This window comes from Terrapene carolina, unplaced genomic scaffold (assembly GCF_002925995.2).
Source record: "Terrapene carolina triunguis isolate 2854851 unplaced genomic scaffold, T_m_triunguis-2.0 Scaffold84, whole genome shotgun sequence".
NCBI lineage: Eukaryota > Metazoa > Chordata > Testudines > Emydidae > Terrapene > Terrapene triunguis.
Genome location: NW_020664435.1, coordinates 14,791,938 through 14,806,344, shown reverse-complemented (window position 1 = coordinate 14,806,344; position 14,407 = coordinate 14,791,938). Strand labels below are relative to the sequence as shown.

The 14,407-nt window shown below is 43.4% G+C and overlaps 1 protein-coding gene across 1 annotated transcript; it reads right to left on the bottom strand.

The window, feature by feature from the left end:
* Positions 1-12,510: 12,510 nt before the first annotated feature.
* On the bottom strand, positions 12,511-13,910 carry HOXA1 (homeobox A1). Its single transcript, XM_024222762.2, has 2 exons — positions 13,271-13,910; positions 12,511-12,866 (listed from the first exon to the last, which is right to left on the bottom strand). Exons 1-2 carry the CDS (start codon positions 13,908-13,910, stop codon positions 12,511-12,513), a joined length of 996 nt encoding a protein of 331 aa, XP_024078530.2.
* Positions 13,911-14,407: the final 497 nt, after the last annotated feature.

Sequence of the window (14,407 nt, the reverse complement as noted above, 5' to 3'; positions counted from 1 at the left end):
CCGCCGATTCTGGGCCCGGGAAACAAGCACAGAGTGGTGGGACCGCATCGTGTTGCAGGTCTGGGACGATGCCCAGTGGCTGCGAAACTTTCGCATGCGTAAGGGCACTTTCATGGAACTTTGTGACTTGCTTTCCCCTGCCCTGAAGCGCCAGAATACCAGGATGAGAGCAGCCCTCACAGTGGAGAAGCGAGTGGCGATAGCCCTGTGGAAGCTTGCAACGCCAGACAGCTACCGGTCAGTCGGGAATCAATTTGGAGTGGGCAAATCTACTGTGGGGGCTGCTGTGATCCAAGTTGCCAGGGCAATGAGAGACCTGGTGATATCAAGGGTAGTGACTCTGGGAAACGTGCAGACCATAGTGGATGGCTTTGCTGCAATGGGATTCCCAAACTGTGGTGGGGCGATAGACGGAACCCATATCCCTATCTTGGCACCGGCGCACCAAGCCACCGACTACATAAACCGCAAGGGGTACTTTTCAATGCTGCTGCAAGCCCTGGTGGATCACAAGGGACGTTTCACCGACATCAACGTGGGCTGGCCGGGAAGAGTACATGATGCTCGCGTCTTCAGGCAGTCTCTTCTGTTTCGAAAGCTGGAGGAAGGGACTTTCTTCCCAGACCAGAAAATAACAGTTGGGGATGTTGAAATGCCTATCGTGATCCTTGGGGACCCAGCCTACCCCTTAATGCCATGGCTCATGAAGCCATACACAGGCAGCCTGGACAGCAGTCAGGACCTGTTCAACTACAGGCTGAGCAAGTGCCGAATGGTGGTGGAATGTGCATTTGGCCGTTTAAAAGCGCGCTGGCGCAGCTTACTGACTCGCTCAGACCTTAACGAAAAGAATCTCCCCATTGTTATTGCTACTTGCTGTGCGCTCCACAATATATGTGAAAGTAAGGGGGAGACATTTATGGCGGGGTGGGAGGTTGAGGCAAATCGCCTGGCCGCTGATTACGCGCAGCCAGACACCAGGGCGGTTAGAGGAGCACAGCAGGGCGCGGTGCGCATCAGAGAAGCGTTGAAAACCAGTTTTGTGACTGGCCAGGCTACGGAGTGAAACTTCTGTTTGTTGCTCCTTGATGAACCCTCTGCCCCTCCCCCACCACCCTGTTAACTCTACTTCCCTGCAAACCAACCACCCCACCCTCCCCTACTACCCTCCCCCCTTCGAGCACCACTTGCAGAGGCAATAAAGTCATTGTTGCTTCACATTCATGCATTCTTTATTAATTCAGCACACAACTAGGGGGATAATTTGAAAGGTAGCCCGGGATGGGTGGGGGAGGAGGGAAGGAAAAGGACACACTCCAATTTAAAACTTTAAAACTTATTGCTATGGAAATCATCTAGGGTGGAGTGAGTGGGTGGCCGAAGGCCCCCCCACCGTGTTCTTGGGCGTCTGGGTGAGGAGGCAATGGGACTTGGGGAGGATGGCTGCTGGTTACAGAGGGGCTGTAGCGGCGGTCTCTGCTCCTGCTGCCTTTCCTGCAGCTCAACCATACGCAGGAGCATATCACTTTGATGCTCCAGCAGCCGGAGCATCGACTCTTGCTTTCTGATTACAAGTTGACGCCACCTCTCCTCTTCAGCCCGCGTTTCAGCACGCAACTTCTCCTCTTCAGCCCGCGATTCAGCACGCCACCTCTCCTCTCGCTCATATTGGGCTTTTTTAAAATCAGTCATTGACTGCCTCCACGCATTCAGCTGTGCTCTGTCAGCGTGGGAGGCAGTCTGAAGTTCAGTAAACATTTCGTCACGCGTCCTTCGCTTCCTTCTTCGAATATTCACTAGCCTCTGCGAAGGAGTAAGATTTGCAGCTGGTGGAGAAGGGAGAGGTTGTTAAAAAAGATACATTTTAGAGAACAATGGGTAGACTCTTTCACGTTAGATTTTGCTGTTCACAACATCACACAGCACATGTGCTTTCGTTACAAGGTCGCATTTTTCCTCTTATATTGAGAGTCTCCTGGTTTGGTGTGAGAGATCACTCACGCAGTGCCAGGACACAGATTTCAGCTTGCAGGCAGCCATGGTAAGACATATAGTCTTTGGGCTTTTTTAACCTTCTTAACATGTGGGGATGGTTTCAAACAGTTCTGCCCTCATTTCCCATACCAAGCACCCGTGCCATTTAAAATGGGTTTGCAATGTAAAAGGAGGGGCTGCGATTTCAGGTTTAACATGCAGCACAAACCCAACTAACTCCCCTCCCCCTCACACCCAATTCTCTGGGATGGTCACTTCAACCCTCCCCCCCACCGCGTGGTTAACAGCGGGGAATATTTCTGTTCAGCAGACCAGGAAGGGGCACCTCTGAATGTCCCCTTAATAAAATTGCCCCATTTTAACCAGGTGACCGTGAATGATATCACTCTCCTGAGGATAACAAAGAGTGATAAGGAATGGATGTTGTCTGCATGCCAGCAAACACCGGGACCATACGCTGCCATGCTTTGTTATGCAATGATTCCAGACTACGTGCTACTGGCCTGGCGTGGTAAAGTGTCCTACCATGGCGGACGGGATAAGGCAGCCCTCCCCAGAAACCTTTTGCAAAGGCTTTGGGATTACATGAAGGAGAGCTTTCTAGAGATGTCCCTGGAGGATTTCCGCTCCATCCCCATACACGTTAACAGACTTTTCCAGTAGCTGTACTGGCCGCGATTGCCAGGGCAAATTAATCATTAATCATTAAACACGCTTGTTTTTAAACCATGTGTAATATTTACAAAGGTACACTCACCAGAGGTCCCCTGTGTGCCCTCAGGGTCTTGGGTCAGTTCGGGGGTTACTGTTTCCAGGTCCAGGGTGACAAACATATCCTGGCTGTTGGGGTAACTGGTTTCTCCGCTTCCTTGCTGCTGTGAGCTATCTATGTTCTCTCCATCCTCATCTTCCTCGTCCGCCGAACCCGCTTCCCCGTTTGCAGAGAGGGACTCATAGAACACGCTTGGGCTAGTGGTGGCTGCACCCCCTAGAATGGCATGCAGCTCCGCGTAGTAGCGGCATGTTTGCGGCTCTGCCCCGGACCTTCCGTTTGCGTCTCTGACTTTGTGGTAGGCTTGCCTTAGCTCCTTAATTTTCACGCGGCACTGCCGCGCGTCCCTGTTATGGCCTCTGTCCTTCATGGCCTTGGAGATCTTTTCTAATGTTTTGCCGTTTCTTTTACTGTTTCGGAGTTCGGCGAGCACTGCTTCATCTCCCCAGATGGCGATCAGATCCTGTACCTCCCGTTCGGTCCAGGCTGGAGCTCTTCTGCGATCCTGGGACTGGGACTGGGACTCCATCATGGTTACCTGTGCTGATGGGCTCTGCATGGTCACCTGTGCTCTCCACGCTGAGCAAACAGGAAATGAAATTCAAACGTTCGCGGGGCTTTTCCTGTCTACCTGGCCAGTGCATCTGAGATGAGAGTGCTGTCCAGAGCGGTCACAATGAAGCACTGTGGGATAGCTCCCGGAGGCCAGTAATGTCGAATTCCGTCCACACTAGCCCAATTCCGACCCCCTAAGGTCGATTTTATCGCTAATCCCCTTGTCGAGGTGGTGTTAGGAAACCGGTTTAAAGGGCCCTTTAAGTCGACAGAAAGGGCTTCGTAGTGTAAACGTGTCCAGGCTTAAGTCGATTTAACGCTGCTAAAGTCGACCTAAACTCGTAGTGTAGACCAGGCCTTAGTCTTAAAGGTGCCACAGGACCCTCTGTTGCTTTTTGTATATACCTTCCTTCATGAATAGTATCACAAGATGCTTTACAGAGAGATTCAAGTTAATGGCAAGAGAAAGGTTTAAAGATGTGATTTAAAGGAAGGAATTTGCTCTTAGTCATAGGTTATTATTCCTACTAGTGTAGTTCTCTGCAGTCCTGTAGTCTACAGGCAGGCCAACTCCCACTGGCAATGGGAAGCTGGCCAATTTTGCAACCATAGGCTCATCTCTGAGTGTGATCTACAATACAAAGATGTAATTGCATCTAAACCTTTTGATCTGCAAGCTAAATTGATATTAGCAAGATTTAAATCAATTTAAATGAATCTACATGAAGGGACTGAACTTGTTTAGATTTAAAACCAATTTTAGTTAAAGGGGTGCAACTTTCTAGTATAGACAATGTCTTAGGTATTGTATTATTCATCCCACTGCAGACCTATGTATAGAGACTCCCTGCCCCTTTCTGTGTTGATCTGCATTTCCAGGATTGTTGCGTGCTCTTACAGCACTGACTGAAATAAAAAAAAATTACACACACACACACACAAAATATATACAGCTAATAAATTACAAAACTACATGTATTGCCCCCAGGGTACCTCATTTACCTGCAACAACCACTTCTGTATCTGAGCACATTGTTCAGGCTAATGTTGCATTGCTTGAATTATGTTTTATGACATGCATCTCAGACAGGATCACCTTTTGGGTTCTAGTTACAATTAGTTTTTACCCCATTTCTAAGACCAGAATGGGGAATCAACACTGCCTTAACCTGTGTATTTCATTTTACAATGGATCTGTTCCCAGATACATGGGTGAACGTTGGGTTTTCTGACATTCCAGGTCAAATCTGCTGGGATTTGTTCTCAAGATGGACCATTGTCAGGATGGACTAATAGGGCTGAAGAGAATCATTTCCCACCATTTTTGCACGTGCCCAAAAGAGTATTTTACAACTGCTGAGAAACTAATCCTGGATTAGGACTGGATTTTATTCCTATTAAAAATAAATAACCCTGATGAAAGGGTGCCATTGTAGGAAAAGCTTTGGCTCATTCATATTTCTGACTTGCAGTGAAAGCCAGGTATTAATTCCCTCCCCAGTCTTATAAATTATCCCCTTCCTGGAGCCACAACCAGATTCCTTTTAATCAGAAAATCTTTTGAGCCAAGCACATGGTTAATTCTCTGAGAATCTTTCCTGATGTATTCTATTTATTTAACATGATTTTTCCAGAAGTATTTTTTTCAGAATTTACATAAACCTAGTTTGCAACTTGATGCCTGTAGGTGTCCAGGAGGAAGTAACCCCCACCCTCCATCCTTTGCCCCAGTTTAAGAAGAACCTGGTTTCCTTGTATTTTCTCTGCTCTTTATTTCATGTCACCAGAGCTGACTGACTGTTGAAGATGAGAGAAGATGTTCAGTCCGAAGAGGGAAGCTTCTTTCTTTGGTCTTAGCTGGAAGAGGAATGATGAAAAACATATGGGCTATGAAAAAGTCCAGTCCAATTTTCTGTTTACTAAGCTCGCTGTAAATGTCAACATCTGTCATCAAGTAACCCCAAAAGGTCCGCCCCTTTGCAGGACCCTGATGGCATGTCCAATCCCTCTTCTCCAGTGTACATTGTTGACTTCAGCAGCGTTGACAGAGAGAAAAGGAGGGTTATCCGGTTTGGGGTGATGGGTTTATTAATAGACAAAGGAGATCAGAAGTGATCACTTTGGATACTCCATTAATCTGCCTTGGCTTTGTAGCTACCATTTTAGGGAAAGCAGAGTTTCTGGGTGAATAGCAATCATGCACCAATCATGAAGCCACCAATGGACGCTGATGTGAACCCTGTTTCCCCCCATCCCCCATATGGCCCTAATCACCATAGTATCTGAGCAGTATCATCCATAAAGTATGGCTTGTCCTTAATTCTATCCCCTCTTGAGCTTCGATCATTAAACTTCAGATACAAGGGCCTGATCCTGCTCACAACGAAGTTCATAGCGAAACTCCCATGATTAATGTAAATAGCAGGATCGGGCCCCTAGCTTCCGCTCGCTCTTGATTACGGACCTGCATTTTAAAATAAGTCCCCTACCTTCCCCCTCCCCCCCATTTAATGAATTGGCACAGAGCCTTGGGGAAAACAGCTGCTTAGAAAGGACCTCTAAATGCCATCACACAGTGGCCTATAAAGATATAAAGACAAAACCGGGACTACAATACACTTAACCTCTCAGCATTAGAAGGTGGGTCTTTATAGCCCATTTCGGCTTCGGCTCTGAAGACTGAAATGATGAACCACTTAGGAGATGCTTCCTCATTCGTTTTGTTTTTAAATGGTCGCTACGGGGATTGTGTGGTCGAGCCCTTTCCTCCACCACTGTGGGCGAACGCCTGGAGTCTTCACTCCGGCAGAAATCCCATTGGCTCCCTGAGTCGGGGCTGCAGGATTCGGCCCTATGAAATCAATGCAACGTGTGTCTGCAGTAGGAGTCTACTCTAGGAGTGACTATAAAGCTAGACTGTCAAAGGTTTCCTACAGGCAAGAACTACCTTCAGGCAATGATTGAGCAGCTCACTGCAGAGGGGTCTGTGTTTTCTCAAGAGTTTGCGTAGTAACAGCTGGAGTCCGATGGCTCCGAATCTGCTCCCACTGAATGTAATCGAAAATTTCCATTAGGTTTAATGGGCGCAGGATCGGGCCCTTGCTACATACCCGCTCCAGTCATGTTTTACTGTGAACGCCACCCTGCATATTTTGCTCGGCTGCTGCCCGTTTTCACTTTTTTTCCGTGCAGAATCCTTGTAGAATCAGAGTCTAATATCGGCCGGGTAATATTTACATTAAACAATGGGCACCATAAACCAAGCTGAAAGTTTACATAGGTGTGCAATGGTTTACAACCATTCTAGGTTTGTGAGGTTTTATTAAACTTAGAGGGGGAAAAAAGGCACTGTAAGCAAATAAACTTGAAAGAAAAAACTTGAAAGAAAAACAGATTAGTGTATGGTCTTAAAAACTTTTCGCTACCTTCATAGTTTTTAATATTTGTAAAAGCGTGTTCCTGGTTGGAATTCTCACAACAAAAATAACAGGAGGGGTACATAAAAGAGTAACTTGTCATAAAACAATTAAAGATATGATTAAACATAGATTTAAAACATGCCTTAGTCTGAATAATATTTTAAAATAAAAACAGATATTATATGAATAGTTGGAACTCAAATGCTACACTACATTTATTGATTTATACATATTTAAACACATTTATACACATTTAAACATTACACTTTAAAAACACGCCTTAACATAGTACTTTAAAATAACCTTTTCTGAAACATCTCGGGTTAACACGCCATCCGGTCCCAGTTAAATTAAAAGGTGAAAATCTCATTGACTACAATGGCTGCAGCCCAGCGCCTTAAATCATTAAATCCGCTAATTATTACTGTGATTACAAAACGAAATTTCGTTATACATGTCATTTTGTATGATCAAAATTGAAGCCAGCTGTACGTTCCAACGACCGTTTTAAAATATGCTCACAAAGTAGTCCTTCAAAGCAGTTTTTTGTTACTTTTATTCATTTTTTAAAACCCCAATGATTAAGTTCTGCTTTTTGTTTGTGCAGGTTATTCAGAATAAACGGCCTAGGAAGTGGAAGCCCAGGATATGTTTTAATTTAAGATAGATATGTGAAGAAAAGCATAGCTAGTTAAACTACTGACAACACAGATTGCTAAGGAAGCCCGAATAGTAAAGAAGGCGAGGGAAGTTTTAAGACATACGTCTCGAGTTCTGATAACATAATGTGTTCAGATCTCCATCCAGAATCGTGGTACAACTGTTGCAAGAATTATGCTACATGGTGCTATATTTTTCTAGCACCCAAAGTTCCCGTTGGACCACATTACCTATCAGATGCATGCAAAGCCATACGGATTTCCTTCATGTCGTTTGTTTGCCATCTGTCCGGGATGCTGTTTTTCTTGAACTTTGGCTAGGTAGTTTTATACAGTGTATTAATTTCATATTTTAAACTGAACTCCTGCGAAGGAAATGGTATGTCCATGGATCTTGATTTTATTATGGTAAAGGTTGATTGCCAGCTGAACTCTTCTAATAATCAATAATCCTGATTACCTTTCCAAAATTGAGATATGCACTTGCAAGGAAATCCAAAAGGGATCAAAGATAGTTTGTAAAATAATAATTGAAACACTATGTATGTGTAGTAAATGCTTCAAATGTGTCACTAACCTATAAAAATAGCGCAGATCCTTTATTCGGGCCAAATTCTGTTCATATGACTCATGCCCGTAATCCCTTTAAAATTATGTGGCAAATAGGACTACTCACGTGATCAAAATAAACCGGTTTTGCCCCGAAATTCTTAAGCACAAAGAGGCACATCGATTTTATTTTATTTTGGCTCTTTATTTTTAGTTTATTTTATTGCAAAGCTCTCTAGACTGTAACAGGCGTTCTCCGCTTGAAAGAAGAGTAACTCGCTATGGCCCGAAATATTTTATGGCACATATGCCATAAAAGAGGAATCTAAACAGTGAAAACTAGCTAAGTAACATGCCGGGAAAGATATAGAACGTGTGCTTTCCAAAGAAAGAAAGAAAGAAATGCTTAATTGTAATGTTATGATACATTATATTATTATTTATTCAATTATTATACATTTAATTATTTCTGTATTCGCTCCATTTATTTATCAGTTTATTTAGGCTATGTCTAGCTAATTTCTAAGTTAATACAATAGAGCTATTTTCGAAAAAATATTATGAATACGTTTTTTTTATAAAACCCAAATCATGAAATTCTCTGATTAACATCTATCTATCTATCTATCTATCTATCTATCTATCTATCCCCCGCTGCCATAGTGTTAGCTCCTGAATAAGTGTTACTTACGCTGTGCATCTGTTTCGTAATATAAATATATTATTTATACGACGTATATCTCAAACGAAATCAACATGTCAATTTCCCGAGTTTATGAGCGATAATTCCTGAGAACCAATATGCTCATGGAAACGCTCTCAAGACTACATCCAAAACGTGAGCTGCCATTAGAAAAGGGCTAATAAATTCCTATTAAGTATGCATTTATGCAGTGATTACGTGAACTTTGACCTCTAAAGAGTTGCTGCAATTAGCCGCAACGTCCACCACTTTCCTCCTGGATCTATGTTTTTTTAACTCTTTTTTTGGTAAATGGTGGACCAGAAGAGAATAAAAACACACGGTTTAGACAAATTAATGTCTAAATTAATTCTGAAAATTCCTCCTGCACGCTTCCCTACAGATAGCTCTAGATAGATATTAAGATCCTGGTTCTATTATGGAAACACAAATGTTCTCCCATTCAATCTTGTGCAGTGCTTTCCCTGAAAGGTAGTCTCTGAAAGACCTTTTTTAAATTAATTATATCTTTTAAAGGGTTTATTTTAAGAATCTATGCCAATCTATTTTAATAGCTATTCGTGGTTTTACCAACAGTACGGATAATTGACGGAGAGAGCGAAACAGAAGGGGGGAGGGAAGCAAAGTCTCAGCAAAAGAGAATAAAATGTTTTAAGTTTTTAGTAAACATCGCTTAGCAAAAGAATAATCGGAAATTTGCCGCTGTCGTAGAGAGAGGCTGAATCTGTAATTGTTGCCTTTACCAGAGCACTGAGATAAACCACTGGGACTCATTCTAAAGTGACCCATCACTGAATTCATTTCTGCTTGAACTTTCGGTGAACCTGAGATTAAACAGGGGTGAGCAGCTAAGCAGTTTGTTGTTAGCTGCCTTTTCAACAACCCTTTCAGACTGAGTAAATATTGATCTGTTTCAATCTGATAGCCCCAGAGGAAAACACCAAAGCATCTCAACAGCCTCCAAAAGTAAACTTTAAAGGTGAACGCCAGTATTATAGAAAGATGCTAAACTTCGTTTGACATTTGGACGCTTAAAAAATGACTATAGTAAAAACAAACGAATTGTAAGAGATTTAAAAGAAAATGAACCTCTTTGTCAGGTCAAATAATGCTTTTATTATTAACATTATTTTATGTCGCCCTCTTTACTTTCAGTTACAAAAATCAGGCGTCGGAAGTGTACAGATTTTTATTCCATTTTTCTTTTTTAACGATTTGTTGTAGCGAAACCCAAGACAAGGCTTTGAAGCAGAACGTGTTAGGTCCCTTTGATGTAATCTATTTGGGCAGCAAAAAGATACCCAGGTTTTCGTTGAGGAAAGGTAAAGGGTTCTTTGGAAATGAATCGCTTGCCTGCAGATTTACGCAGCGACAAGCAGGAACTGCTACATTTAGTGTAGAACGTTTTGCTATGCTTTCTGTTCCATTAAGCCATCACCGGGGAGCCAGGTTGCAGAACCAAATTCCAACATGTTTGGATACAGTTTTCGATATTGAAATCACCTCATTGGCATGCAAATGGCACTTTAACACATTAAAGGATCGGGAAGAGAGCCATCTGTTTTACTTTGTGGCCTTACACTAATAAACAAAAGGTAAAGTATAAGCCAGGCGGGGAAATGAAAGAAATATCTGCCTCTGCTTTGAAGTTCTGCTGCATTCACAGGAGCCTTTGGAGACAGCCCTGTGCTATTGCAGATCTCTTTGCTCTTGATATGGCCGACGCGCCTGCAAATCAAGGCTTGTCTTTTTTGACACTGAAGTGAAGAAAATTTCGTTGACGCTCTATAGAGCCTCCAAGCAGAGTCAGCCGCTTTATGGGCAGCCCAGCCTTTGTAAAGCTTGCCTACAGATGTGCAGGGAAGGAATAAGATGTTATTTGTTTGGGCTGAAATTCAAAAGCTAGCATCAATTTTATACCTCACATGTCTAGCTGAGCATGTCTGTACTCAGCCCTGAAATACAGTCAATAAAAAGAGGGGGGAGCTTTCTTTCAATCTGCAAATTGTATTAACTTGAATCGAAGTATTTCAGGATTTCCTAAAATTTACCTGAAAGAACTTGTTTTACGCACAGCGAAAACATCCAATCGGTGTAGATTACTGTGCTCTTTGGCAAGAACAAGTTGTGTGTATCACCTGGGGGCGAAATTCTCTTTGAAATAAGGGGCAAATGTGTAGCATTAGAGTTCCATCTCCGTGAAGAAGAAGCACTCAACTTTCCGGTTGTTAACGTCCTAAAGATGTCACTGGCAATGTAAAGAGGAGGGAGAATGAAGCTGCATTTCTTGGGTCAACTTTATACTAGGGATAATGAAATGTGACTCTCTTAACTATTGGCCTACGATGTGAAGAAAGACTGGCTGAAGACAGTTTCTTGCTTTTGAAGAGTGCTCTGTTTATAGATATGTCAACGTTCAGTTCGAGGTGAAAAGGTTAGCACTTGAACCAGGAAGTGCTAGTATTTGCGTTTCAAAAATAGATCTAGTTCATAAATTCCCTCGTGCTGCAACAGAGAGGGGAGTTTTCTTATATTTTCTAAAGATAATATTGGTGAAACATGAAAAAGGAATCAGGCTTGTGTGATGTGGCACGGTTGAAAGGAACCACAGAGTTCTGACCTCAGCACAATAATGATTAGGAGAAATTACTTTTTATTAAGTAGCATATCAAAGGCCACATCAGTGAAAATGAAGAAACTGAAATGTTGAGCTAAGTATGATCAACAACGGCACAAAAAAAGTACCCAAACCAAGTATACCTGAAAGGTGAATATATTTATTACAGACATTTTAGGACCCGTAAATTTTGCTCTGGATTCATCATTTACAGAATCTCAGAACCTTTAATGATTGTACAGAAAATCAGGAAGATGGTTTGCTCACAAATGACAACTGATAAAACTCAGTGTACCTTAAGTACATCAAAGCACTGTGCGTCATGCAAAGTTCCATACACGAATCACATAAAATATACATTCATTTGGCCATTCATCACATTTACGATTTGGTCGAAAAGACATCAAGTCTAAGGAAGGATTAATATGAAAATAGGAGTAGGTCAGGTCTTTGGGATAATATACCCTTAGGTCCAATACAATCCAGCACAGATGGGGGGAGGTGGGGTGGGAGCACACTAAGCAAAGTTTACAAAACCTAGTGCAATTGAAGCTTTTTTCTTCTATCTCATTAAAAGAAATGGTGCTATTATTTGAGGTATCTGATTGACATTAACAACTTTAGCTGATATGATCATCAGTTTTAACAATATAAAATTGAATCAACTTTGAGAATGTACCTACCCTATTTAATCTGATAATCTAGACATCATTTCTAAAAAATCTGTAAAAAGATAAATCTCTTGGACAAAGTATTTACAACCAGCAAACTCATACACACGAAAAAGAATACATTAAATTAAAGGATGAAAGGTCTATAATTCGTGTAAACACTTTCAATAGTGCATCTCTTCATGAGGTTATGTACTCCATATATCCTGTCTTTATGTAAGGAAAAATATAGAAACGTCCTTGCAATTTTATTCTACTGAGAGAAACTCTTAACTGTGCCAACAAATCTTCTGCAGCAAATTGCAGCGCTAGCTGGAATTTTAAAAAATATGAATTTTGAATAAGTGGTCATCAGAAACCTGATTATGGAAACCACTAAATTGTTTAGTTCTGCATAGACTAAACAGCTGGGGGAGCCTTCTAAAACCAAATTCTCTTTAAACAAGTTGATTGATGTAAAGATGACCTAAAGATTAAAATATACTTTAAATCAATAAAGCTTTGCTAAAAATGTGGTTTTAGAGTGGGAGTCATATATCTAAAACAGTGGGGGGGAGGAGCAGAAATATTTCAATTTGAGGTAGTTAGAGTGTCTGAGGTAGATGAAGCTGGTGAAGGGGTACATGGGGATGAACTGGACTTTTCTGATGATTCCTCTGTTTTTTCTTCACTTCCTGTCGGGGTAGCAGGGGAAATAGGTAGCAACCCCTCTTTCTCTCTTTTCTTCTGCTTCATCCTACGGTTCTGGAACCAGATCTTCACCTGTGTTTCATTAAGTTGCAGTGAAGCAGCTATCTCCACCCTCCTGGCCCTTGTCAAGTACTTGTTGAAATGGAATTCTTTCTCCAGTTCTGTGAGCTGCTTAGTGGTAAAATTGGTTCTAACGGTGTTGGGCTGACCTACGTATCCGTACTCTCTAGCTTTCCCTGCAAAAGTATATGAAACGTTAAATAAATGATATATAGGTGACATAATCAATATGTACACAGAGGTAAAACGATATGGAACAAGAACTTCTTAAAAAGAGGGACAGTGAGTGATGGAGTGTGAGGTGCTAACATAAAGTCGGCCACTAGTGTGTATCAAAGGAAACTTGATAAGTTGTTTACAAATTACAAGAAATATTACCACAGAAAAACCAGCATGGAACTGCCATTATATCAGATTGATGAACCTGTCCATACTCAGAGGTCTCCGATCTCCTTACCTATAAACAACAAGGCACCTGTACACTATAGGTCAGAAGGCAGCATGATTTGGGTTCGTTTTGTTTTATTAAAGAAAGTGGAAGAGGAAAGAAACAGCCCCCTGCTCTGAAATCACGACTAACCTGTTTTAGGCGGGTTTCTTTTAACTTTCATCCAGTCAAAGGTTTGTGCTGGAGGCGAGGTCTCTGCAGAAGGAGAGCGACAAGCTTCTTGGTGGCTGGCATGGAGAGGGGATAAGGAATTACTATAACTCGCTAGAGTCAGATTCTGCTGCTCTTGTCCGTATGGGGGGTGAATGTACTGAGCGGGACCCACCGTGCCCCCAGCATAACCTTGGTGGGAGTGGTGATGCTGGACCATGGAAGATGAGATAGTTCCAGAGTAAACGGCCGGGGTGCATGGGGGATACCCTCCACTTACATCTGCTTCCTGATTTAGTGCGTAGTGACTGTAACCCGCGCTGAAGTTCTGGGTGCCATATCCCGGGCTACAGCTAGAGTGCGAGTAGGACATGCCCAGGTTGTTATGATGCTGGTAGGCACCGGTCTGGTGGTGGTGATGGTGGTGGTGATGGGGACTTATCTGGACCCCCCTGCCAACCATAAAGCGATCGTCCCCGTTGCAGTTACTGGCAGTGACCGCACAGGACTGGAAAGTTGTAATCCCATGATCTGGGGGAGGATAGGCTCGGGAAGAGCATGCCCCGGACTCTCCGCTGAGGATGGGGTAATCGAGGAAGGAACTCATCCTCGCCGTGTCCATTTATCACCGAGTGACCGGGTCTTCGGAGTCCTGGGTGACCGTGCCAACTTTCTCACTTCCTCCATGGGGCCAGGAGAAAAATGATATGAATGTACAGTGAGAGGGGGACACGTGAGGGCGGCAGCCAATGGCTGAGCCTCCTGCTAAAATTTCCCTGCTCCTGCTGGTGATGGATCACCGTTCCAGTGGCATTTAAATTCCGAGCGCTCCTCCATCAAGGTGACGCGGAGCCACCACCACCTCCTCTCGCCCCCCCCCCGTCCCCCCTCCCCCTTAGCCAGTGGATTGGGGCTTCAGAGCCGGGGCCAGAGAGACAGTGTGAGCCCAGGCGCTCAGCCTGCAGCAGCTGACGCGGAGGCGCCTCTGGAGGGGGGTGGAGGGGGGTGCTCGTGCTGCATGGATTACAGGGCTCGGAGACCCAGCTGGAGGAACCCAGGTAAGACAGGCGCTCCCACGCTTTCTGCTCGCACAGCAGTTAGTGGCCGCTCCCTTCCCCG